The following is a 26,737-nucleotide window of genomic DNA, read 5'->3' as shown; positions in this document are numbered from 1 at the left end:
GACGGTATTACATTTAATTCTTTCTTGACGTCAACTCTTAAAAATTTCACATTAGATATATCAAACAAAAAAAGAATGTGTATTTTGCGAAAAGTGTTTTATGTACTCGTGCAAAAAAAGAAAATCTATGCAAAGAGAGCAGTTTTACGATTTTAACAATTTAACCTCTGACATAATAAAATCAACGACTCCCTAGGATTTCTCCCGACAAGATATTGCATCTAATTCTTTATTAACAGCTCTTAAAAATTTTACATTTGAATCACATATCAGATGAAAAAGGAAGCGTATTTTACGGTAAATGTTTTATATGTTCGCGCACGGATTTCAATTTCTATGAAAAAAAGAAAATCTTTATGCAAAAAAGAGCAGTTTTACGATTTTAACCTCTGACATGATAAAATCAATAACTAGGCGGTAATAACGGTAAGTATAATCGGGGAAAGGATTCGTTCGCATCCCCGGACTCCGATAATAGTTCGCACTTTAACGCGTTCCGACCAAGCAACTACGAGGTAACTAAGATATTAGTAGCACTTAATTATCCTATCAATATTGAGTTATGCTGGCGCCGTGCAGCATCTATTATTCGCGAGAATTTCGCATCCATCTCCACTATCTGCGGCATCGTACAATCTCGCTCTTGACTGGTGGTAGAATTGACCAAAAAAAGATCAAAATTTTAATTTCTCTTCATTTGCCTCTTTATTACCTTTATCAACTTCGTTGCATCAAGATGATTTTATTTAAATCCGCAGACATATCGATCGAGATATCACGTTTTATCTGCTACTTTAACCGCGGTTATTTCGCGAACTTAAATTTAAAAAAATTGATTAAGGAGGGTGGTTAGTAAAATCAATTTGATAAGAATTAGTTCAAATTTATGGAGGATATTCGTCTATGGGGAATCTGTCTTTATGCCAAAGTTGAAGACAACCGTCTGCATGGTTGTCGAGTAATTAATTATTGAAGTTATACTCTTGTCTCTCTCTTATACACGGGCGACACAGCAAAAATGTTACCTAACCTGTGATGTAACTCTCGAAAGCATATTAAAAATGATAAGAATTTAATGAAAATAGGTGCAAATAACTCTTTACATATTTAGGAAGAACTTTCTCGAAGACTGAAATAATTCGTCTTTATAGTTATCAAGAAATTGTAAAAATAAAACAGGACCACATTTCAATGTGGATAATAACGTATTTGGGTTTCAATTGTATAAACAACTCTTTTTAAACCTTAAGAAACACCAATTGAATGCATTCCACATATTTATTTGCTAAAATTCGTTTATTTCACGCGACGAAAATCTAATCTATATGCTTTCCCCCTGCCGCGCCGCCTGTCCCGCAGCGAGAACTAACCAACCTCCTTAACAGCAGTTCGTGGTTCTAATAATGTATTTATAAATAAAATAAAATTTGGTATCGAGGTCACTTTTGTTATATCTTCTTTTCTCTCGGGAGAAGAAAATAAATTATTGCTCTGATAATATCTTTTGAATGGGTTCACAAAGTATTCGCTAAGAAAGTATTTTTGGGGAGAATCTTCTATCTTGCTTTGTGAATAATTGATGTGCTACATGGCAAATGAGGGAAATCATGAAAATTTTAATTTTTCGACGACGTCTCTTACCTGTCGTGGAAGCCCTTATCATGATTTGTTCTCCATCCTCTCTACGCCAGGACACCCTCGGAGGTGGATGTCCTGTCGCGCGACAGCTCAAGGTCGCGTTGTCACCCTCTGCCACTGCCAAATCGGCACTGGTGTCACCCCCATAAACGATGTCGGGTGGCACTGCGGGACAAACGGGTCATGCCAGTAAATTGGCAACGGCCACCTGTCCGTCCTCCTTTCCGCGCGGGTACTTTATGAAAGTCATTACGTTAAACCGGCACTTCGCCGGAACGTCTTTGAAAGAACGAGCATCCTCGAGGCGCGTTTACGGTAAGGTCGAGATAGGGAGCAACCCCTTGCTCTCCCCAGAGAATAGGTTCGCTTAAGTATAGGATGTTTGATAGAGGGAAGAGAAGGGGAGGTAATTTTATCGGGGAGCTCCTTTGTGTTATGCTATATGCGTTTTTCGGTTGTTCGTTTGACCGTTCGGGTAAACTCAAAAGTTTTGCATATGCGGCCATACGCGATGCTCTCCGACTCGCGTTCCTCGCGTATCGATTTGCGTGCTCCTTAGCAGACGTTTTAGTAACGTTAATGTTATGCATTACTTTTTGATAGAGTTTGCAACGTCGTCTTTGATGTTTAAGAAGTATAATTAAAATTAATGTTTTTTCAAGCGAGGGTATGCGAAGCATGGCACGAAGCGAGAAATGAAAAGAACAATTCGTTAACAAAATAATCTTGTAATTATATCGTTAGAATTAATATTCTAAAGGATTTTTAAAACACAAAAAGTCTGCATATTAAATTCTTTACGTTCTTAAAGTCTTAGCGCCAATTATATTCTGCAATGTATGTTATTCGATTAACTCCAATATTGTACCGTAGCGAAAATACTCTTCAGATATGACAAATAAATATCAAGTTGCAGAGTTAAATTTTATATTAACGTGTCATATTAATGAAACATGTAGACAATTATAAACGATTATTGAAATGTTATTGTAATTACTCCATTAATCATAGTCTTGCTTTTAATATCTGATTCCGTGTGTTAAAACAAAGGCAACTGCCTAATATGTGCTCGGTACTGTAGTTAAAGACAATGCGCCACGGAAAGTTCGCGAACCTAAATTCAGAGCTGCATTTAGGGGTTTACAATTGCACGAAGTGTATTATACGCCTGATTTCCTTGCTCCTGCGCCGCCGGAACGCGGCGTGACACGTATACGCGACACGACAGGAGATAAGAGATAACACTTACCGTGTATGTCGAGACAACCGAGCTCGGATATCATCGGGCTAGTGTTGATCTGGCACATGTAACAATCCCTGTCGGTCTCCTTCAGCTGGCGAATGTGCAGACGCCACGTGCCGTCGACGATCTCCTCCGTGGCCTGGCTGCTTCCGGTTACTCCCGAAGTGCCGCCGGACGTCCCGGCGGACCCGGAGCTCGCCCCGCTTTCGTAGGTGACCGTGATACGCGCATTATGCGTCACGATCCTGGTGTGGATCGAGAGAATCGTCTGGTCCGAGGTGCGCAGCCAGCCGACCTGGAAAGCCCCCGCAACGCGACGCAATGCGAATGCAGCTGTCATTTTCTCGAGTGGTATATCGATCGAACGTGTGATTGAGGGGTACTTCCTTACGCTCTATCTGCGATGACATTTTCCTTCCCGGCGACCAAAGATATACAGAAAAGAAACTACGGGCAGTAGTCGCAGCAGGAACTAGTTGCGAAGTAATTACGAGGAAGTAAATTAAACCAAGTAAGATGATGCAACGCGAAAAATGAACTTGAGCGTAAATACGCGAGAAAGGGAAAGAGAAAAAAGATTCTGAAATAAAAATAAAACGATGTTATGAGAGCTAACTTGAACATTGAAATAATATTTGTAAGTTTCTGATTTGAGACGTACGCAATGAGAGAGAGAGAGAGAGAGGGAGAGAGAGAGATTCGTATATATACCGATGGCAATAAGTTTTAATTAACGATAACAGAAATAATATATAAAATGTAGTGGTGCGACGTAACAGTAAACGTAAAACGGTTTGAGAGATTTGAGAAAGATTTGCAGAGTGATTATGGAAATATATTCACGAATATAGATCGGTGTTTTTCCGGACAAAAAAAAAGAATGAAACACAAAAGAAAATAATATTTTGCGAGCTCGAACAATTGGGCATTGTGTGAGATGGTTATATCATACGGTATCGCAGCAAGTGTGCGAATAGCAGTGAGATTTGGTGGTAAATACTAGTCTTAACTTAGACTTAGCATCGGGCCATCGGGCTTATCTTAATTCAGTCCCGTCCGCCCGGAATAGCCGTTTCCTCTTAGACGGTACATTCTGTCTTATTATGAAGAATGCTTTACGGATGAAATCCGTCGCCACATTCGCTCCACTAAACATACCTCTTTTTACCTCATCTTACCTTGTTTCTTTTTTTCCTGGACTATATTCTGACGGTGAAATTTATTACTAAATATAGCCGGTACTAGATGTTATCGGGGAGAGAATGACCGCGGCGGATTAGCGGATTACGATGGAAGAAAATGGGATTCTATATCCTCGTCGCGACGAGAGAAAAACGACTTTTTTGTTGCTTTGTCCTCCTCGTAATCGTAACAGGCTTCGAGACGACTTCCACTAGGCGAAGTCAATTTGACTCGATCTAACCACGATTTGTTTTACTCCTTCTGTGTTGGCTTTATTTTGTATTACTTCTGCGATGGCGAGAAGAGGCGACGCGATATGAAGATTAAGCGCGCGTCGACGGAACAAAAAAGGAGGGGAGTTACTTTTATGGCAAATTTTTCACTCGCGGCAATTCAATTTTGTCGCGTAGCACGTCCCCGGCGAGCGCTACGTGACCTTACCGTTTGCGATATCAGGATGGTTGACATTTGTTACGATACGTTCTATCATCGTTGCCGCTCGGCTCTCGCACATTCCTCTGTCTCCGTCGCGACAAATCCGGACGGCTACGTCGAAAGCCGACGGCACTGCTTTTAGCGTTTTTTTTTCCATTTTTATTAATTTGAGCTTTCGCGCGTTAGATGGGAAATCCGTCCGTAAACCACGAGACCGGAATTTTCAGTGCCTGTGCGAGATGCTAACGGAAGAGTCAAACGATCATAAAAACGGCTCTTCGGTATTCCAAACGCGAAACCGGTCGGCGCAGTTGAAATCCCATTACGGGATAAGTACCATCAGCACGCCATCAAATGCGTGCGAATTTAATCCGCATAGCCCATTCGTGTTTACGTTCCCCATTCACCCCGGGGATCATTACCTTGTATTTGCGAATGCTTATGTTGCGAACGCTGCAAGAGAAGACGACCTCGCGACCAATCGCGGCGGTCTGATTCCCAACTGGCGCTACGAAAATCGGGCCCGTCGCACTGTTCGTCGAATCTGAAACATTCGTTTTGACTGATTTAACGGACGACAGACCTCGTTCGATTTAACGAGACGGCGAGAGAACTGGGTCATCTCGCCGTCTCGTAAGTTCTTTTTCATAAAATTATATTCGATAGACTCTCCCAAATGTATCTCTACTTTAGATACATACATGATCATACAATATACGCGATTATACGAAATAACCGAGATAACTTCCTGTCCGCGATCGACAATGAATAATAATTTAACGTCGTCCCCTATTTTTACCTCGCTCATCGGTGAGAAGAGATTAATGGAGAAATATTGGAGGGCGGAAATTTTATCGTTACACCCTATTCATTACGAGCGACAGTGAAATCCCTTTTGAAAATATTTCGACGGGCCGTGGCGCCGCGGTCGCGCGCCGAGGGCGGTGACGTGCAAGTGCATGTGCCAAAGTTTCTTAAGCACTATCGCGAGGGTAGCTAATTATCGCTGCTTATTCACACGCCTGTTGGTGGATTACGACATCCCTAAACAGATAATGTCAAGTGGTCCGAAGTTGCGGCAAACTTGGGACCGGAGGCGCCGACGAACTTCATGAACGGCTTTGTACGAGAAATTCTTGTTCGCGATCACGGCGGGTGGGTTCGATCTTTTTTATTCGACGATGCCGTGACTACGGCGACGCGGCACGAATACTCGATAAATAAGCGTCCGCGCCTTTTGTACACGCGCGTGCGAGAGAAGTAGATATCTATCTTTTAACAAAAGTATTATGACCGTATACTCTATCATCTCCCGACGCGCCGTGTCGAGCTCTAACGCGAGATAATAGCGCGCGGAGGTATAACTTAGAATTAAAGAGAAAGGGGAAGAAGAAGGGAGGCGGATGCTACTCGAATTTAAGTTGCCGCGAACGATCGTCCTTATTCCGCACGTTCGCTTTATCAACCGGCTGTTCTTGCGTTCTAGTGTTTTCTCTCTTTTTCCTCTCTCTCACTTCTCCCCCTCCCTCCCCTCTTCTTCCCCTCTCTCTCAGTTTCTGTGCATTTCGCATCGCGACTTCCACTCAACCAACAGAAGCTACATCCGACGTAGGCAATATCCAAATTGCCTCCACGGATTTAACGGTTCTGAGATGGCACCGCGGGACAAATCGCCGGGGAAATGAAACGAGCTGCCAGATTAGACAGTAGCTGCAGCATCCCTGTCGTCGTAAAAAGATGAAAAAGGAACACGGCCGCGCCACACCGCACTGGCGTGGAAGCTCACACTCTTTTGTACTGAGTGAACGACCCGAATTCTCGAAAGGACACGGATGGATATATGAGCCGAGAGAATATAGGGAAAGAGAGGAAAAGAGGGTCAAAATTTTTTGCCGCTCGCGTTACCTTAAAATATCTTCGCGTGTCTTACACGGCAACGCGATTCAATTTTGGTTATCGTATAGAAACGGCGGCGTTTTCGTGATAGTATAGCAATTTATTTTACACTGGAAACATATTTCTCTAAAGAACAAAAGTATATTGTACGAGAATTCGAGAAAAATGTTATAACGGCACAGCGCAAGAAGAGCAATCGTACGTGACTAGAAAGAGAGGGAGGGAGGGGGGGAGAGAGAGAGAGAGAGAGAGAGAGAGAGAGAGAGAGAGAGAGAGAGAGAGAGAGAGAGAGAGAGAGAGAGAGAGAGAGAGAGAGAGAGAGAGAGAGAGAGAAAATGTACACGGAGAGAATTTTCTCTTAAAATTTACCCTGAAATCATGGTAGTTGTGGGACAACATGTACCACCAAGAATTTTATGCGAGCTATTCTGATTAATATCTACCATAATAAAAAATATTAATATCTATTACATTAAAATATAAAATATGTTTGATTAATTTTAATAAAATATATCTAGGAAATTTCAATAATTTTTCAAAATTTACCAATTTGCTTGGTAATTTTTATCACGTTGTTTGTAAAATGTCTTTTGTATATTTAAAAAATTCCTTGGTTGCCAAGTTGTCCCAAGTTTGTAGTGAATTTAAGGGTAAAATATAACAAAAAATTCTTTCCGTGTAGAGAAGAAAAAACGCGGAGTAATAAACATATAGATCAAAGTAAATTAATTAGTTAAAGTTGGCAAACTCTTCTGTCATCCAATATTTAACGAACATAATGTCGAGAGACTTTTAATGATATAGCAGGCAACGGGCACCGTCCGCGCGTATTTACGTTCCAGTTTCGTTCCTCCAAACGGACGTGGATACATCACCTCGCGGGCGAGTTTGAAAATTAAAGCATGCCCTATATATGTGTCCGTGTTCGAGGCAATCAGCGGCCAGACGTTCTTTGCATTTTTATTGCGCGTAACTTCCTTGGCACCGGGACTTTCCGCGCCTCAACTTTGTGATTTCGTAACAACGGTTTGTGCGAGGCACAAACGTGAGACACAAATCCCACAGATCTGGGAAGCGAATTTTCGACGCACAGCCCGCCGCACGCATTTCGCGAAATTCGCGCGAACGCGCGGAAATGAAACATCGTTTATCGCGCGTCTATCTCGTTAACAGCGTTAACTTTTGATAGCTCGACGTCCGCCGTGGCGAAAGTACGGTGACTCTTCGAATAATAACAGACCCGTCCCCGCGCTATATCACGCGCTTTTCGCTAACGCCGATAACCAAGAGGGAAAATAATCAATCATCCTCGACATTTTGCAATTCTCCGGCAGGTTCTCCCTCGTCCTCCTCTCATCTCCTCTCCACCCTTCGTTTCCCTTCTTACATCATTTCTTACCTCGAGTATCTCAAAATGGAGTCAAGGTAGGGAATCAATACGGTCGTCGCGTACCGCAATCGTTTTCTCGCCTCAAACGAACGCCGGCGGAAAAGTCGGCAGAAATCAAATTCCAGGCACGGCACGTATCTCGATAAATACATATTGATACGGGAAGATTACGAAGGGAATAGCGAAGGGATTCTGGGCGCGGATTTCTGACACGTTCTCTTTCTACGTGGCCGCGCACGGTGGCCGGTTTTCGGTGCGCCACAAAAGGAAATGCAGCTACGGTGATTTTCTTGTTTCCTACCGCGATCGATTTGTTCGCTTCGCGTAACGCGGCCGCGTACATTCCTCCGGAAATCACGAGCTTATAAATCTGAAATGTATCGTACGACTGTCTTCGAGGAACAAGGAACATGAAAGTATAAGTGCCGTCTTATAGCGACCGATCGTGGAAAATCGCGGGGCACGTTTTATCGGTATGCCCTCGATATGTATTAACTGGTCAGCGATTTTATTTATTGAAGCTCATTGGTAAAAGTTCTTTATTTGCATGCTTACTTAAAATCAGGGTTGTGCGTTTACGCGTAAATTATAATAATCTACATCTACATGTATACAATGTAAACTATGTTTAATATGTCAACAATGAGTAATGTAAACAATGAGTAATCCATGGATCATTGAACATTCATATTTTGTTAGAAATATCGGAAATTTATGTTTTATTTGCAATTTTATTGTTATTGTTATTTAGTTTGGGCACAATTTTTAGCATGCTATGAAAAATTAACAGGGCGGAAATAATAATATTTCTGTTAGTATGATATATTTTTTATATCACTATGCAGTTAATTAATAAATAAGTTACAACTAAAATGCAACCAATTTAACCTAATCTGAAACTTATTTTATTTTTTAAGACTGTTTGTGAAAATACCCTTAAAAATCAGTGAATTAATCAATCAATTTATTTATAATAATTTACATTACTATATTGCTTACATGAAAGAGGTAAACATAAGCAGGCACTACCCTGCTAAATATAAATGAAAATAATTAAGAAAGTAGAGAGCAAGAAGGGATCTTGAAATCGAGAAGAAGAATACCGTTTGCTATAAATCGTTGGAAGGAATGCGGGGACGATTCAACTTGAGTAACGTGCAACGGAAGTTATTATTAAACGTCGCACAGTGATTTCCGAGCTAATGAAGGACGCAAGAACCATAAATCTCTCACGTGTATTCGATATATATGTATGTGCATGTTCAAGTACGCGTATAAACTTCTCATGAAACTTCAGACATCTCAGGAATATTCCAATCTCCGAGTACACTGCGCAGGCAGACGGCTCTAAATATGAAATTCTCTTAAGCGAGACCGGCACGCGAAGGGATCCTTCTCCAACTGAATGTATATGTATATGTCCGCGCACATACGTATTCGGTGTACATATATACATATAACATGTAACAAATTTTTACTTTCGCTCGTATATGCTAGGTATGCGTGCACAGGCATGTACAGGGTGGTCTGTTATTGGTGATACAGCCGGAGAAGAAATTAATCTGTATGAAAAAACGGAAACAGAGTATAATAGAATATTATTTTACACAAAGTTACGTTTTCGAGAAAATCAGGTTGAAAAATAGAAAGGATAATAAAATCCGTTCTTTTTCATTCGAAGCTCGATTTTCAGTACCATTTGGTAGAGCTCTGTTCAACAGCGGAAAATATGATATTTTATGTAGAAACAAGAGTTAATTTTGATATTCTGTGGATAATACATTGACAATTTCAACGAGATCCGTTATTTTCTACACCAGATGTTGAATTTTGTATTAATACTAGATGGCCGTGTTGTCATGCATTGTTAACTCGTGTCACAATTACTTAAGTTTGAAAAAGATGACAAAAAATATTAGTTTTTCAATTTTTATAATAATTTTCTTGAAGAATGGATCTATATATAGAAGAATTGCATTTTACGCTTTTGACTGATCTTTCCATGTAAAATTATGTCATTTGTACCAGGAAGAGAAAAATACAATGTAGATCATCCAACTCTCCGTACTGTGATTGTTTTGTCTTCGTATTGGAGCGTGTGTTGTCAATGTTAATATGTTCATCTGTTCATCGAATAGCAGCGTGAGTCACTTCGCGAATTATCTGGGATATGACCGATCTGGTGACGTGCAATACACAGCTGGCGATGGGATATCTGTGAGCGATGATACTAACAATTGATAAGCACACTCCTAGTTCCTGAACAACCTGATATATCGATGTACAAGCGATACATAAGCGGATTGGAGCGCGGATGACGCGCGCGCGAGAACAGTTCGATGGAACTTGGATGGGACTTCCGATTATTATGCCAATTCCCGAGTAACTCGCTCTTTGGCGCGACTCCGCTCAGCGATTAGATTCGTCTTTCGAAAGATATAATCTCCGGTGTTACTCGCCAATAAGAAGACACTCGGGAGATTGTGCGTCACGAAAAATTAACGCCTCGATATTTTGTGGTTTAGAAATAAATCCACCGCGCGCGGCACTGTTGCGCAGCAAGCGATTCTTCCTGCGTTGGAATTTTGTTCATTTTCGTAAATCCACCTCACGACTTTAACGCAGACAACGACGAGAGCGAGCGACTTTATTTACAATTCCGATATTTGCGACGAGCGACATGTTCCCGGCGCGAAAACGCAAGTACGCGTCCCTCTTTGACGGAATTCCATGGCTCGGCTGAAAAGGCCGAAGCTAATCGCGCGTTTCCCCATAACGGCCTCTATTAGAACGTTAACAACGTTCGCGTTTCGAAGGGCGCACTAGTTCGATATCGTGTATATATATGGCGTCATATGTACACGCGTCGAATAGCCTGGCTGCGTTCGCAACAGGTTCTCCTCGACGTTCCAAGTTTCTCTTGATTTTCGCGGGACGTAGCGTACCCGCCATAAAACCGCCACAAAGTGCTCGATAATTAAATCTTCCTATACGCGATCGCTCGAACGTTCATTTACAAATCGATATAGGGTAATCTTCTATCGCCGATACAATCGAGCACGTAATGATTTCGACGTGAAGAAATAAGTTTCAGATCAAAATTCTTGTAGTAATTATAGTTTCGCTTTCGAGAAAATTTATTTTAAAAATCGGGCGATAATATCGGCTCTTGCTACCTCTGATAAAATTGGATAATTTTAAACTGCGTTGTATCATAAATTATTCAATTAAAAAAAATTGTCAGAAGAAGACTATTTTTAAAAATAGTAGGAAATCGTTAAAATGGTTGAACGAATTTCTTTGTAAAAGATTTATTTAAAAACATTAAGATAGAAGATTTATTTAGCCTTTTAAATAGAATATCTCATATATATTTTTATTTATATCGACTTTATATTCCATTAAGTATTATATTATTTTAGTAAAGCCTTCTCGCGAAATTCATCGACAGTATCTGTGACAGTATCGTTAAAATGCGAGCTCAAGAGAGAAAAATAGTGCTAAATTTCCAACCTTTACATTTTATTTTCTCGAAAATAGAGTTTTATACAGAAAGAGACTTATTGTCACTTTCCTACGTTTTCAACCTTTTTTTTTCACCCAAAATATCTATCCAATCGTGCTCTCTAAAATTCCCCTCTACGATAACTCTATTCGTCAAACATAGAGTCTATAAGTTCTCTGAAAACAACAAATGTTTATTTTAAATTTCACTGACCGTATGTCGGAGTACGCTTCGAAAAAAACTCGCGAAAGCGACTCGAGAGCAGTGGACGCGACGAAACACTGAAAACTGGAACTTCCAACGCGTTCCAACTAAACGATCTCTTTATATCGGAGAAAAGTTTCGAGGTCGCTCCCTCCCTCGGGGAGAGGGAGAGAGAGAGAGATATAGAGAGAGAGGGGCATTCGTAAACAAAAAGTATACGGCTCTAGGTAATTACAGGTTGGATAAGCTCTCGAATGAATTACAAAGGGAATGACAGTGTTTGCAAATCGTATACGGTATTTTCTGCTGGAGATTAGAAATCCGGATACAATCCGCGACCGGCATTCCGTTTGATGGATTTTCCATTAGCCGCAATTATTAGCAATTAATTTTCCATCATCCGCGGCTTCGATTGTGCGACGTATTAACCTTCGTACGAACCGTTGACATCGTCAGATTTGATCGCCACGAATTAATGATACGTCGAGTCGATACTATATCGTTCTAATAAGTTTATCTTCAATGTGTCAAGGCAGTGATAAAGAGTAATTTCTTTCACTATTCGACCTGTCGTTTCGAATGCGCGATGACGGAGCGTTGGCTAAACGCCGACCTTGTTTACCCTGTCTCCGCGAGACTGTTATAGCTATATACAAAACGTCGATATGCAATCTGCTCGCTAACGACGACGTCGACGTGCATCGAGACCTATACTTAATTAATCTTCGAACGCGGGCTCGCGGGCTCGGTGGAACGCGGTGGAGAAATCAAAGGATAGGGGAGCCCGCTTGTATCGCGAAACTTGTTTATTGAATTGCTGCGTCGTGCTGCGGTTAAATGCGAGGGGATGTTTAAACTCGCGGAAGTGAATTAAGAGTATCGAGTAACCCGCGAAAGTTTCCGAGTTTCAAGAAATTAGCAAAGTTTGAGGCGCGCGGTACGATATGCGCGCGAAACAGAACGTTCCGGGGGGGGGGGCGGAGGCGCGGTTCAACGCCTCGAAATAAGTCCGCGCCCCTTCGGCCAAATAAAATTCCCCTATTACTACCCTGTGTTACTACACCGGCGCTCGACCGTGCCGAAACTGCTCAACTTGGGTAAACGTAATATTTTTCACGGCGATATCGAGCGGCGGAACGCGTTCGCCGAGCAACGGCGTATATCTTCTCTCGCGGCGCGGAACGCCCGCGCCGTTGCGGGAAAATGCCGCGCTCGCCAAGTTCCGGCAATTTTGATCCAGGCCGCGCCGCGCCGCGCCGCGACGGGGACGAAAAACGAGAGGGGGGGACGACGACGGAAAACGGTTTTGAAATCCGATCCCCCAGCGACGTGTACATATTATTTCACGCCGGTGTCATTCATGCCAGAAACTCGGGGAAAAACGCTTGTCATTCAACGATCCGACGGTGGAGGGAGAAGGGCGGGTTGGGGGATGGCGAACAAATCCATTGAGCACGATCGAGCGTGTCTGAAAAATCGGCTCTCCGCAACAACGCTCAAGTTTCACTAGCACTGATGATATTTTACGCTTGGGATTTGCGACGAGCTTTCAATCAAAACAACATCGATGAATGGAATTTCCACGACCGTAAGTGTTTCAAAAAGAAACGTTGCATTTATCTCCCGTCACGTGGTATACGAGACTGAAATATTATTGAGATTTATCGTTATTCGTAATTCGTAATGCCTCGCGTTATATTTTCGTCATAAATAATTCGTTTTGTTAAATAAAACGAATGATTTCGATCCCGATAATCGCGAGTATTCCATTTTGTGACTTATATGGTGATAGATATCGTATTCCGGTAGGAATCACGTACACGCATGTACCATGACGTATTCATTGAAACGTGAAAGCGGTAAAAAACGCGAGAGCGAGGGAACAGCGATTGAAGAATTGAGGGCCTTGACTACTGAAGCGCGCTTTAAGCGCACTTCGCGATGCACACTTGAGCCGAATGCCATATCTATTTACATTTGAGTCAGTGGATATGTTGAAAATTGTCGCCCCTTCAATTCCGAGCGCTCGAGCATGCACAGAGAACTCTCCAATACACTCTTCGTCTCGATATAATCTTTCCACGTCTTTACTCGATAAAGCCAATTTAAATGTATAGCGCGATTATTACTAAGGAGATTTCTTTTTTAAAGAGAGAAAAAGAGCAGCTATAATAAAATGAAATTCATTACTCTCTACAGCGTCACTGAAAATTGTACAGAAAAAATATGTTGTAAATTTTGCAACTTATAAATTAAAAAATTCCTACTCTCAAAAGCGAAACTTTTTGCATAAAGAAGAATTTATATCTCACATTTTATCTCATATTTTATTTCGCATTTCCGATATACTTTTTCATCTCTCCATGGCCCATCCTACATACGTATAAACGAAAATCTAATGCGAGAGGAGAATAAAATGTTTAAAAAATGCTTTGACAGCGAACAATATCAGGCTATGAGACAAATAGACAAATGTATTTCATGTTACGTCAATACGATTAGCTTGATATCCTTCAGATATTTCATACAAGCGATACGGGTATATATACATCGCGGAGATGTGTCCTATTTGTCTCGCGGATTTTAAATCAAAATTACTCACTCCTCCCGCCATTCCGATGTGAGCGTGCATATAAAAAGCGCTTCCACTCGATCCACCGTGCTCGAGTACGGCACTCTAGCGAATCATTCCTACACATTTCATACTGATTTATACAAACGAAGAAACGAGATAACCGACGACAAGCGTCGCAAGATCAACCTTGTTATCAGTCACACATGGCGATCTAATGAGATCCGCTCGAAATTTTTACAATATTCGCAATCGAATCGATAAATTTATCCTAAACTAAAGCGTTCTCTTTTAATTTCGTTCAATTTTAATACGAGCTGCTAGATGAACGGTACCGTGTTCTCGGTTGACCGTGCAAATACCGCGGTCTCGCCATCGTAAATTTTAACACGCTATTCCGGCATAAAAAATGCCGTGTCCCACATAGCCGGATAAACTCGCGGGACGGGGAACAATTTTCTGTCGCCCACTTTGCGCGCGCACGCGCAACATCTAAATTAATCTGCAAAAATCATGAAAAGGATATTGCGAATTATCGGACGGAGTGTGGTCCGAGCACGAGAAAACGTATATTCGGATAAACGCGGACTCGCGCATCAACGTGTACCATTTCGAACGGGAATCCGTATTACGATAGCCATTCGGCCATTTACACGGGACGAATATAAAATGCTCGAACGACCATCGAATGAAAAGCAAAAGCGTGTAACGCGAAAATGCGTGCCATAAAATACGCATTAAAACGAACAGACGTAGATCTGCGTGCAAACAGCGCGAAGCGGCAAAAAACGTGAATCTCGTGAAAAATTATCGTTTCCCGCCGGTCGCAGGAGAGATCGAATGGGGTGTTAGATCTTGTGGATAGAATTGTGCGACTTGGTACTTGCCGTACGGACACGCGCATAAAATCGAGACGTCATCTCCTATCCGAACCTAAGAAATATCGGCTCGTTTTAAACGGAATTATTTTGCCGACATTTGCGTAATTACGTATTCGGGGACGAGCGCGATTTGACAATTCGACACTTTCACGGGATCGTTTCGGTTACGCGCGCTTCGTAATCGAAAGACAGAGGCCCGGTTTGTCGCCGCCGCCGGCGCGAAACTCTAGCCCTTTTACGCTGACTGCACTTAATTACGTTTAAAAATAAGTTCGGCCGGAGTAATTAATTTTAGATTCCCGTAAAAGTTTAATCACACAAAGTTTCGGGACGGGCGCGGAAGGGTATTCGGGAAGTATCTTTTTAAGGGGCCGTAAAGGGGCCGGGAGAAGCGACGAGTGAGTTTAAAGATATGGAGGAGTGGATGCCGGCACCTTAATCTTTTCCCCGAGAAAGTTTCTCTCGTCGCAAATCTTCCCGCGCGCGCGAGTGAGCGAGCGAGCGAGCGAGCGAGCGCGAGCGTGAACGCGCGTCGGCCGTTGTGTCTACGTCTCCCTACCTCTCCTAGGGGAATACAAGCACCGCCACCGGCGTGTAAATCACGAGACATTCGACTTTTTAAACAGTAGATTACGTTCCGCGTTTGAAGAGAGAGAGAATCGCCATATTTCACGAGGCGCGACGCGCGAATATCCGTCGCAATCGATAGCCCCGCAAAAACGGTCCCCGGTCTACTGTCCATCATTAATTATTCCGATGCGAGAGATCCGCGCGCGCGCGCGTGCGCGCGTGCAAAAAAAGAAAAAAAAAAGAAAATGCGAGAAACAAGAATTACCAGCCACGTTAGGTACGGCCGGTAGTATCTGAAATTGAACGATTGCGCCGGCGGAACTCATAATTTCGACGGTGCCAGTTATACGGCGGACGCGCTTCGATATATCCAGGAAATGCCATATAGAAATCCGGCGCGCGGAATAGATCGGTAGGCGGAAATAAATTCTTGTACGCCCGGACGTGGATTAAGCGACGGGAAAAATTTACGTCGCGCGTCGCTGCGCTTTGGTAAATCAGGATCCTTCGCGTACGCTTACATACGGGGGAATACGGATGCCGTCGTCGTCGCGACGTAAGGAAGGTACGCCGTACGCCGTTACGTCTGGCATTTGCCATCCTATTTTCAAAGTGACTTCGCTCACCGAGGATATACTGAGGTAGCTGAGGAAGAATGTTGTATCTTAAATCGAACAAACATTCGCACGCGTATATACGTCTCGATCGTATACCCGCTCGAGACACGCGACCCGTTAAAGGTGACGATTTTGTCGCAGCGACTACGTTGCGAGAGAGAGAGAGAGAGAGAGAGAGAGAGAGAGAGAGAGAGAGAGAGAGAGAGAGAGAGAGAGAGAGAGAGACTTTCTCACGCTGGAAAGCGAGTTACCGGTGAATTACCTTTGCGCTTACAAAGCAAAATCAATTACGTCGAGTATCAGCGTGAAGTTCGCCCCGTACGATCACGTAGGACGACGGGAATAAAGGGAAGCCCTCGTTTACGTCGCTACGCGAGTAACTCGTCGCATTTTGAGACACCTAGAGACTCGGCGAGGCCCCGGCGAAAGGAGCGCCCGCGCCGGAGCGAAGCAATTAAAGGAAAAGCTGCAAGAGCATCGGATCTGCGTAACAATACATTATGGAAGTCGAAGCGAACGGAAGTCGCGGATACTAAAATCCGCGCGAGACAAAGGGTTGCTCCGGAGGATTTCTCAATTACCGAAATGGAATGTGTGACGAGCAGGGAGGGGAGGGAGGGGGAGGGTAACGAGAAGCGAGACCAGAGTGACGGCGATGGCAAAGTGACAAGCGGCCCGACGGGACTTTAAGCTCGAGAATGTCGCGAGAATTTAGCGAAACGGTTAGAGAGGCTACCCAACGAGAAATCCTTTTCGTCTCGTATCATAAACCCTTTCCTCCCCATTGCTGCCCCTCTGCGATAAGCTTCTATCGGGCGAATCTTCACGGCGAAATTAAGCGCGTCTCGACAGAAGTTGCGTTACGAAGATTATAATACGGAAAGGCGGGGACGCGACAAGTTTGTGCGAGGGATAAAACGCGTAGCCTCAACGAACGAGAATGTTTAACGGTTCTTTCCATTAACTCGTCCGCGTGGCCGAGTCTTACGCCATATCGGGGAATCTTCCAGGAAGGAATTAGACGGGTCCCGGTGTAGACATCGAGGGCTTACCGTAGAGCACGGGAGCATCTGATAGGAGCGACCACCTGTCTCGTATTTCAACTTCTTCCCAACTTCTCTTCTCCGGCTCTCTCTCTCTCCCTCTCTCTCTGCCGGCTCCTCCACATTGTTAAACCCCTGCATTTTCGAATATTTTCTCCTCAGAATGCGCTCCCGTGTCTGTATACGAGATGTCTCCGAGCTGACGATAATAGAACCGAAGGGGGAATGATTCCTCGTAAAAAATTTATTCGGGAAGTGAATAATAAATAAGATTTTTTTCGTACTTTATTTTCGGAAACATTGATTGTATACCAGTAACCTCTTAGCCGAAGAGATCAAGAGGGAATGTCTCCTCGTGAAAAATTAATTCGAGAAGTGCATAATAAAATACGATTTTTTCGTATTTTCGGGAATACTGATTGTAAACCAGTAACCTCCTAAATAGGTAAATTAATGATACATTCATGCTTTTTCGCGTACTGTGTATTATTACTCTTCAATTTTCAAAGTTATTTCTCTTGAAAACAAAGTCTGGTAAAAAAAAATTATATCACACTTTTAACTTGATTTTTAGTAAAGAATTTATTCTTTTTTCGATTCGTACTACCAACTCAGAGATATGTATTCCATATTCTATATATATATTCTAACGCTCATGTAATTGAATCAACAAACTTTGTTATCGTATTTACGTGTCCGAGTTCGATAAAAAGAAAATAAAATTACGATTGAGAATCGCGCGAGAGAAGAAGAATCGACGTGTTAAGTTAACAGGACGGTAATAGGGAAATTAATTTGAACGTTACTCTCGAAGATGAGCCATAATTCAGGTCGCTCCTTCAAACGTTTCGCTAAACTTCCAAGACGCGAAATTAATTTTGCGGTTACTCTCGCAGGGCGGGCTGCGCGCCCTCGGATGCATCTGTGATATAAGTCATGTAATATAAAGACGGGGTACTTTCGACAAAGGTAATCATTCGTGAGGCATTAACTCTTCGGAAGTCCGTGACTCGTAATAAAGCGAATAAACGCAAACACTCTCAACCCAGAAGAGGGATGATAATCGTGTTACACGCGTTCCGATAAAGCTGCCTGTCGATATCCGACCGAGTCTCCCGCGAATTCGCCGTAGCCGTTGTAATCCAAATCGGTTTCGCGCTGTGATCGTCGCGTCGACATTGCAGTTGCAGGTTGCGGGTGCGGAGAAGAAGAGAAAAAACGAAACCCCTACCGTTGCGCGCATAGGGCGAAACATCACGTTCGATTCTCACATCGAGCCGGAAAATTGTGCCGCGCGCGCAAAACGGACTCGAACCAATTTTTTTCTTCTCCCGATCTCCCCCCTCTCCGTTCCCCTCCCCTATATCCCCCTTTTTCCGTCTATCCCAAATATATCCTCGCGCGCCCCACAGCTTCAAAACGAAAATGTATGTACCGATCGGAGGAGGAGGGGCCCGCTGTTTGTTCGTGACTGCGAAACGAGATTTTTGCGGAAACGGAGAGAAAAATTGCAATCGAGATTTGTGGAGCGTTTCGATTGACGCGGACTTGGTCTCTTTCTCTCTCTCTCTTTTTTTTATTTCGAACAGTACGCGCGCGTGGGATCTATAGCGACGTGTAACGACCCCTTGATACGCTCGTGCGGGATATTCGTCAGAGTGGCTTCGCTATTCTAAATTAACTCGACTCTTCGCGATGAGAAAACTTGGAAAAAGTATTCGTTCTGCTCTATACACTCTCCGCTATAACGATTCTTCGAGATAACGCCTTTCAGAATGGATACTCAACGAAGAGTACTTATATTCCGTATTAAAAATGAGACTGTGATACTTGAGAAAAAATTATCATCATTATTCAATGAGCCAAGATGATAATTTACTCGACGATTTTGGTCCTTACTCGGCAACATTGCATTAATAAAACAGGGAATCAATACGTAATGCGGCATTCGTAGAGATTTAAGTGACATCGTCAACTAACTTTCAGTATGTAAGCGAAAACTTCGACTTTCGCGTATCTTCGAATTCTTTTAATGAAAACTGACATCATTGCAGACTTTAAACGCACCCCTCCCCCCCCTCTCTCTCTCCATTTCTCTCACTCACTCGTGCATACGCCTCCGCGACATCAACTCGGGGATAAACTTTCCGAATTTGAGCAAATATCGCTCACCGCGCGAAACGACAGGTGGAAAATTATTTCTTCGATAAATCTTCGTGCGCGATCGCGATAAATTTGCCGCGGGCGCACGCGTTACATATCACGCTCCGATACGTGGATGCGCATAAGGATACGCATCTTCGATTATACGATACGAGAGAAATAACATGCCGTTCAATTTACATGCAAAGCGACAAGAACCGGACCGGAGATAACGGTAATTGTCCTTTATTTCACCGCTCTCTGCCCGTCGACATTATCGAACACGCGGGCATAATTGGACATTCAAATAAACAGTAATTACCGTAACTTCTACTGCAATAAAATTCCGCGTATGCGTGTTTACGGCGCGACACGTAATTACTACGGCTCGTCTTTCCCACGGGTGGGAAATATGCCACATGCGTGTTTCAAACATTTGAAATAGATTATTCGGCGCATCCTTATTTGCCAAATCCGATTATGATCATCCACTCTGTCGGAGCGGCTAATCAGCGCCGTAAACGTTCCGTTTTTATCAATGCAATTGAGCAGCGCGACGCGCATTCGGAGAGATTTCAACGTCGAACGACAATAATATTGTAACGTTTTATTTCCCTCTTCCTGTTGCGCGGCGTTGCGCGTTTCATCGTTATTATTTTGCATTTTGTACGAGATCCACGGAGAGCGTGGTATAGCTAATTAACGTTTCGCGTATGTTTCTACAGTGGCGTACCATTAATTATTCTCATCCTGGAATATAATAAATTTATCAACAGCCGTATATTATTTAAATCGTACTGCAACTAGGTCTGGGCTTTTGCGTTCAACGAGCGGTTCTTTTTGCCACTTCTGACAGTTTAAACTTTCCGTATAATGGTTATTTTCAGCAATATTGTTTGTCTAAGGTACTTTATCTTTACACGTACGAGATACGTGTACGGACAATTTCGTTATTTGTCTCGCGCGAGAATACAGCGAAAATACATCGTTTAAGTAAATATTTTGGGCTTGCGGGTCAACAAAAATCAGGTCGAAAAAAATCTATTCGTGTATTTCGGGGTATGCCAATATATCAAGACTATAATTATTTCGCTCGTTTGGCATAAGGGAAAAATAATCGATCGATCGAGCAGTGCCGGGAACGGGGGCGGACGATGCGCGCCGACGGAAATAGATCTGGCAGTTGCCTTACGCCAGTTCCGCCGGTTCGTGTTCCAGCGGTTGCAAAATTCATACCCGGACGACGACGACGACGACGACGGGGGCGTCGAAGTTTTCTTAATAACGGAATCCTGAATTCCGGCTGTTTCTCGAAGTAGGTCGTGCTCCGCGCGATTTCCTAGGTCGTATCTCCATTTCCTGCGCGCGCTCGCTCGCGCGCGCGCCGACTCCCCCGTATCTATCCGACCGGCCCCGGTATCGGAGTTTCTCCTCCGGGGACATAATTTCAAAATAGAAGCTATGCCCCCCCTTATAACACCGAGACGTTCCGTGTTTTAATAAGACGATCGATACGCGCGAATATATACGCCTCCCAGCCGTTACCCTCCCTTTGACTTTGACCAACTCGCTCGTACGTTATTTCGGATTCCGCCGCTCTGAAAATTCCCCCGTCCTTCTACGTATCCCGGAGAGAGATAAAGAATCTACGTGCTCACCCCCTCGCTCGCTGTCGCTTAAAATGTCCGCTAAAGCGCACGTGAGGCACCGCGTAAAAGCCGCGGGTACACGACGAAAAAGTTTTCCCGTATATCAAGGCGACGTCTGTGCGGAAAAAAAGAACGCGGCGCGGCGGCGGCGGCGGCGGCGGCGGCGCGCGCGCGCGCGCGCGGCCGCACCGAGCGTCAAGTCGCGTGCGTGCCTGCGTGCGCCATGAATGAAATCAGCCAACGAGGTTTGCGGGAACCCCATTCTGCGAGTCAAAAGAATTTTTCTAATCAAATAGTCGGATGGAACATTCTACAAATGTTTCAACTCCGACTCCGAGCAAATCGCGGTTCGCATATTTAAAGAAAGCGCATAACATCAAGATGCGAAACATTTTTTGTGTATATTCACGTTAATAATTCGACATCCGGCGGTATCAGAAATTTTCTTTTCTTCTCTCTCTTATTTTGCATGTTTAATCAAATATAATATTTAAACGCACATCTTTTTCTCTCTATCTCTCTTTCTTCTTTTCCCCCTTCCTTCACTTCTTTTCGCTTGACTCTTTCAAATTATATTAAAATAATTAATTTAATTTCCTGTATCGTGAATTAACTCAAGTAATTACATATTATTAACATAATATACTCAAGTAATTACGTGTTATTGACATATAATAGAGTGCACAATTTGATTACGAATCATGTAGGATAACAATAGCATTAATTTATCAAGCGAAGTAATGTGACGCGGTGTAATTGTCGCTTCTCTCTTTAACCGAAAGAAATTGGCGATCATTATTTATGCGACACAAAATTGTAATTAAGTTATATATATAAATATCGTTAAACTTTCTCTCACGGTTGATATCTCCGCTAAATGCATATTTTCGTTAACGATATGATAATGTTTGAAATGTGATGGTAAAAGTAAACCGAAGATATCAAATGCAGCACTTCTCATACACAACGTTCACGTTACACGATGATCGATTGGTACGCTAAAAACTCAATTCATTTTATCAGCAATAACTCGAAAATTAAATGGAAAATTGCATATTTTTCGTCATTTTTAAGCCCGTAATTGAAATGTATTGACAAAGTGTATATGAACGAATAATTTTTTTTAATACTCACGATCCTATTACTTTTCTAAATACAGGATAATATGAAAATTGATAATTAACTAAATATACATTAAAAAGAGGGGGAGGACGAGAAAGAGAGAAATTATTGCCGACACTTGTCACTGGTGCATAGGACACGCGAAAAAAGGTGGTGGGAGATGAGTGCTCGGACTCCGTAAGATATAGTTAGCACTAGCCACACGGTACGTCGTATTCCGATAAAAAGTGCAACCGCAGAGAATGACTTTTTGCCGGAGAGAAGGTTAAACGGGCGAAGAGTCGAACGATCATCTCGAGGGAGTTACATTTCGGATTTTTCTTTTCATGTAAAGATTGACCTTGCGCGTTTAAACGGTTCGTTAAGTTGATTCTCCTCCCGGTTAGATTTTCATTTAATTTAAACGACAACGGCGGCGGCGGCGGCGGCGGCGGCGGCGGCGGCGGCGTCGTTTTTCAGCCCCCGCCATCTCTCTCTTCTTTGGCACTCGATGTCCCGCTGACGCTAACGAGCGTGTTTGGAATTTTGACAAATTTCTAGCGCTAGGATTTTGCCTTTCGCGCGCGGCCCAGTAACAATGCAAACGTCGTTACTCGTCTGTCATACACATTAACGGTTTTATATACGAAAAGCCATTCCACATTGCATCCGCAGATAGGTACGCATTGTATTTTGCGCATTCGCGCACCTATGTGTACCCGAGGTGATATATGCGCCGTAAACGTTTGCACTACGCTCACCTCAAACTTATTACGGTTAACATATACCTACATACTATCCGCTAACGCAATATCGCGCACGACATGCACAATTCTATGTGTCTGCATCAAGCAACGGTGCGCGCACACAAACGGCCTAATTTAATGGAGCAAAACGATAAAGCGATCTGCCATAAGCTCAATTCCTTCCTAACGTAAGCGCCAAACAGCTGCGGGAATAGAATAAGAAGCGGGCGAGAGAGAAAGGCAATGGGTGGAAACGAGAGAGGAAAGGAGACGAATCGCGTTTGCCCGATTTCGCCTGCGAAACCATCGAGGAACTGTCGCGCATCCCGCGATAGACGTTTACTGATGACCCGTCAAAAATTGATTTTCGCATTTTGCCCCTGTCGATACGTGTTACCGCGCGCACACTTCATTCCTATAACTCAACCACCGTGTACACGCGTGACACGGAAAACGTAGAACATGCGGGAAACGTCGTGCGTAACGCCAACATGCGAGGCGTGTGCTCGAAGAGTGTTTAAAAGAGTGTTTAACAAAGAAAGAGAGAGAGAGGGGGGGGAGGGAGAGGAAAGAGAAAGAGAAATATGTACCACCGCTGTTCCCAAAATGACCTTCGGAAAGCGACCTTTACCGCGAGAGCTACTTACGCGGTAGACTTAACGACTTCGCCCCCGCGGTTAAAGCTATACGCCGCGCAATTAATTCCCTAAGTTCCACCGGCAAGCAAATCGATGCAAATCCTTGAACAAAATCCCTTACGACGCGTCGCTCCTCGTAATAACTCCGTCCAACAACGAATTTGCCTATCCAAACTACCATTAAAAGCGCGACTACGACGGCCGGATGACCTATGTCGATGATTAACGTCGCTTCGACGTTGAAGGAATCGGATCGGCCGCATTGAAATTCATACAAGTTCGACGCATTGTGTAGATTGATTAGCCAATGAATATTTATGCCGATGTGTATGATTGCTTCTATAATGATCGTCAAACGTTTCAATCCGTTTTGGATATCCTGCTCAATGGTAAACTAAATTGAGCGGAAAGTGTCAAGGTATCTAAAAAAAAAAGAAAGAAAGAAAGAAAATCGTTACACATTCAGGAACAAACAAGCAATTTTTGAAGGCAGTGAAACGGGAAGCTGGGAATTATTGGAAACGTACGTATCTGCGAATGAAGATCGGAAATAAGCATGAGCAAGCAACTTTGGGAATTCAATCGTGCTTTGCGAGTTCGAACCTCGATTTGATCTCTTGATAAAGCATCACAGAAAATCGGATATTGCGATAAACTCGCTATTCAAGATATTCACGTTATCCCAATTAAAATCATGATTCTCGCTGAGCGTGTTATTAAATAATGGCAGTTTGACTCTTTCGTTACAAGTGCGGTGTTCGAAAATGTTTTTATTAACCCCCCCCCCCTTTCCCTTTTATTCGATAAATATTATCATTATTTGGTCTCGCACAATCTTATCAGATTAAATCGTTTCCGGAACGGTTCTGGAACCGTGTAAGAGGGAATAAAGAAATCTTCGTTGACAAAAAATGATCGTGACGAATTACGCGGAAACCGTGATGGAAGAGACTTTTCTACAATTTCTGTAATCGTGCGCGTAGACGTGTCACGTGGTCTGTGACCATGATTTTAGCAGGGAGACGCGCGGATGAAAAAAAGTTCCGCTATATATGTATATTCTCCGGCGTTGCAACATATTCCTCAGATCGAGTTCGGGATTTTCGTTTCCCGAGAACTCTCCGAGAAGTCGCGAGACAACGGATGAACGGAAAGGATAGAAGCGGGAGCGATGGAGCGGACGAAACGAGGTTTACTTCGATGAAACGAGGAGAGCGCGCGATGCCGTTGCCGTCGAGGCAGCTTTTCTTCCGTGAGACGAAAATGCGCGTGAAGTCAACGGAGAGATGAAAGGAAAGGTAGCGGAATCCAAGCGAGCAAACGGCAATAAAATTCATCTCGAAAAACCTTTTGCGCGAAACCTTGTCTACTTCCATTTGTGTTCGAAAGTTGGAGCAGAAATGGTGGAGAAACAACGTTTCAAATTCATAGCCAGTCGGCCACGCGCGCAACTTGCTATTGCGAGTTCTTTCAATCGTCGAAACTCTTTCTCTCGCGGAAACGGGGAATCCAATGAAACGCGCGCGGCGCGCGTCTGTATACGACTTTTACACGCCGCGCCAGGATTTCTCTTTACTTTCCGTCAAGATTCGTTACCTTCCACTACTCGAGTAACCCAAGAAACGTAAAATAAATATAAAGGCAAGTTGTGCAAGCGGAGACGACACAGCGATCGCTTAATGCTTACGCAAGGCACGCGCGAGTTTTTCCCCTCGCGTTAAACGAGCCGCGAAATGATCGTAAAGGGACTCGCATGCGAGTGTCCCTTTCGAGATGAAAATTTACCTTGAGGAAACGCGGAACGCGCGACTCCGTGGACGACGCCGTCGATGCCGATGAATATGAGGAGCGGTGCCAGGGCTGCGAGCATCGGGACCGTCCTGGTACGCGCGGCATTCGCACCGCCGCCGCGGGCCTGCAGCGTCATTCCTGTTCCCCGGCGCACTCGCGCGATCTCCGATCGCGCTTCTCCCGGGTGCAATGTCCTATATCACCCGCGATCTTGCTCTTCCCACGCGATTGGTCCACGATTAGCGCACCTGGTGTCGCCTGGAGCGCCTTCTGCGCGCCTGGCACGTGCTCCGTGCAGCTCCCGGCCGAGCGCCTCCGCTCATCTCCGTGCGTTCGTGCGCGTACCGCGGGACACCGTCCTGGTGCCGACGGCACCGTCGCGGAGCGTGACACGCCGGTAGAACGGCACGGCACGCATCGGTACGGTGGCTCAAGGTCACGAACACGCCGCTCGCGAAGGCAGAACTACGTTGAGAATGAAAGGGGAAGAGAGAGAGAGAGAGAAAGGAAGAGAGAGACAAAGAGAGAAAGAGCGAGGGAGAGAGTACGTGCAGAAGGAGAGACACTCCGGTACGTAAGAGAGGATCCACGACGAGACCTCGCTCCCCTTCTCCCGAGGCTGGTCCTGGTCCCTCTGTCCCGGGCCGTAGACTGCTGCCTGGAAACCCTCGGAGTACGGAGTACGCTCGTGCCTCCACCACCCCCGTCCCCCGCCGCGCAAGCACCCGGACTTTGCGTCCCGTCCCGCGACTCGCCGCCGATAAACTTCCTACGGGCACCCTCCAATACTCTCTCTCTCTCTCCCCCCCCTCTCTCTCTCTCTCTCTCTCTCTCTCTCTCTATCCTCCTTCTCTCTCTCTGTCTGTTCTCCCCTCTTCGTTGTGCAGCCCGCACCAGGAACGGTCTAGCAGCGCTTGCGCCCTCGTAACCGTGCCCTGATGCCCGGGCACTGCCGCTACCACTGCTGCTGCCTCTGCCTCTACCTCTGCTTCTGCCGCTTCCTCGTACCTTGGCGAATCTCTCTTCCGTCTGTCTCTCTCCTCGGCTCACCGGCTGTTCTCTCCTCCTTGTCGGTAGCCCTTCGCGCGGGAGAGACCCTACGGTGGTGTAGCTCCCGCGACCTCCCGCCTTTCCTCCTTTCTTTTTCTCTTGCTCTTTCGACAACTCGGCCCCTACTCGGGTCCCGAATTTCTTTCCACGGACCATCCTGATGCTCGCTCCTACCGGAACGCTCGCGTCTCACGGGATTTAGCCAGCTTCGTTCAAGCTGGCACTAATGGGGAATCTCCATGACGATCGTCGATGACTTTATAAAGATGACAATCGCGGATCGTTTCGCGGGTATTTAGCCGGGTACAATCGTTGTTCGGGGGAATGGTGCCGGATATAGCTCGCGGGGATCTCGCGGAACCACTGCACCTGCCGAGTATCTCTCGGCGTTGTCTTCGCCCGGGACACCGCTTAATTCCAGATATTGTCCCCGGAATTGCGAGT

The 26,737-nt window shown here is 44.3% G+C and overlaps 1 protein-coding gene across 1 annotated transcript; it reads right to left on the bottom strand.

The window, feature by feature from the left end:
* Window positions 1–213: 213 nt before the first annotated feature.
* LOC139780879 (protein amalgam) lies at window positions 214–25,944 on the bottom strand. The gene is made up of 4 exons (XM_071719584.1): window positions 25,238–25,944; window positions 4,921–5,042; window positions 2,888–3,176; window positions 214–1,803 (listed from the first exon to the last, which is right to left on the bottom strand). Exons 1-4 carry the CDS (start codon window positions 25,377–25,379, stop codon window positions 1,529–1,531), a joined length of 828 nt encoding a protein of 275 aa, XP_071575685.1. The 5' UTR covers window positions 25,380–25,944; the 3' UTR covers window positions 214–1,528.
* Between the last annotated feature and the right edge of the window lie 793 nt (window positions 25,945–26,737).

Source organism: Temnothorax nylanderi, unplaced genomic scaffold (assembly GCF_030848795.1).
Source record: "Temnothorax nylanderi isolate EJ_2023f unplaced genomic scaffold, tnyl_v1.0 TNYL_tig0303_pilon, whole genome shotgun sequence".
Lineage (NCBI taxonomy): Eukaryota > Metazoa > Arthropoda > Insecta > Hymenoptera > Formicidae > Temnothorax > Temnothorax nylanderi.
The sequence above is the reverse complement of the archived record's forward strand: the minus strand, read 5'-3'. Positions and strand labels throughout refer to the sequence as shown.

Bases quoted from the DNA above. Each gene is read 5' to 3' on its own strand.
- LOC139780879 (XM_071719584.1), bottom strand. From the start codon at position 25,379: ATGACGCTGCAGGCCCGCGGCGGCGGTGCGAATGCCGCGCGTACCAGG. The intron at 3,177-4,920 runs GTAATGATCCCC...GGGGCTTTCCAG, and splicing joins TAAGCATTCGCAAATACAAG to GTCGGCTGGCTGCGCACCTC. The intron at 1,804-2,887 runs GTAAGTGTTATC...TTTGTCCCGCAG, and splicing joins CGGTTGTCTCGACATACACG to TGCCACCCGACATCGTTTAT.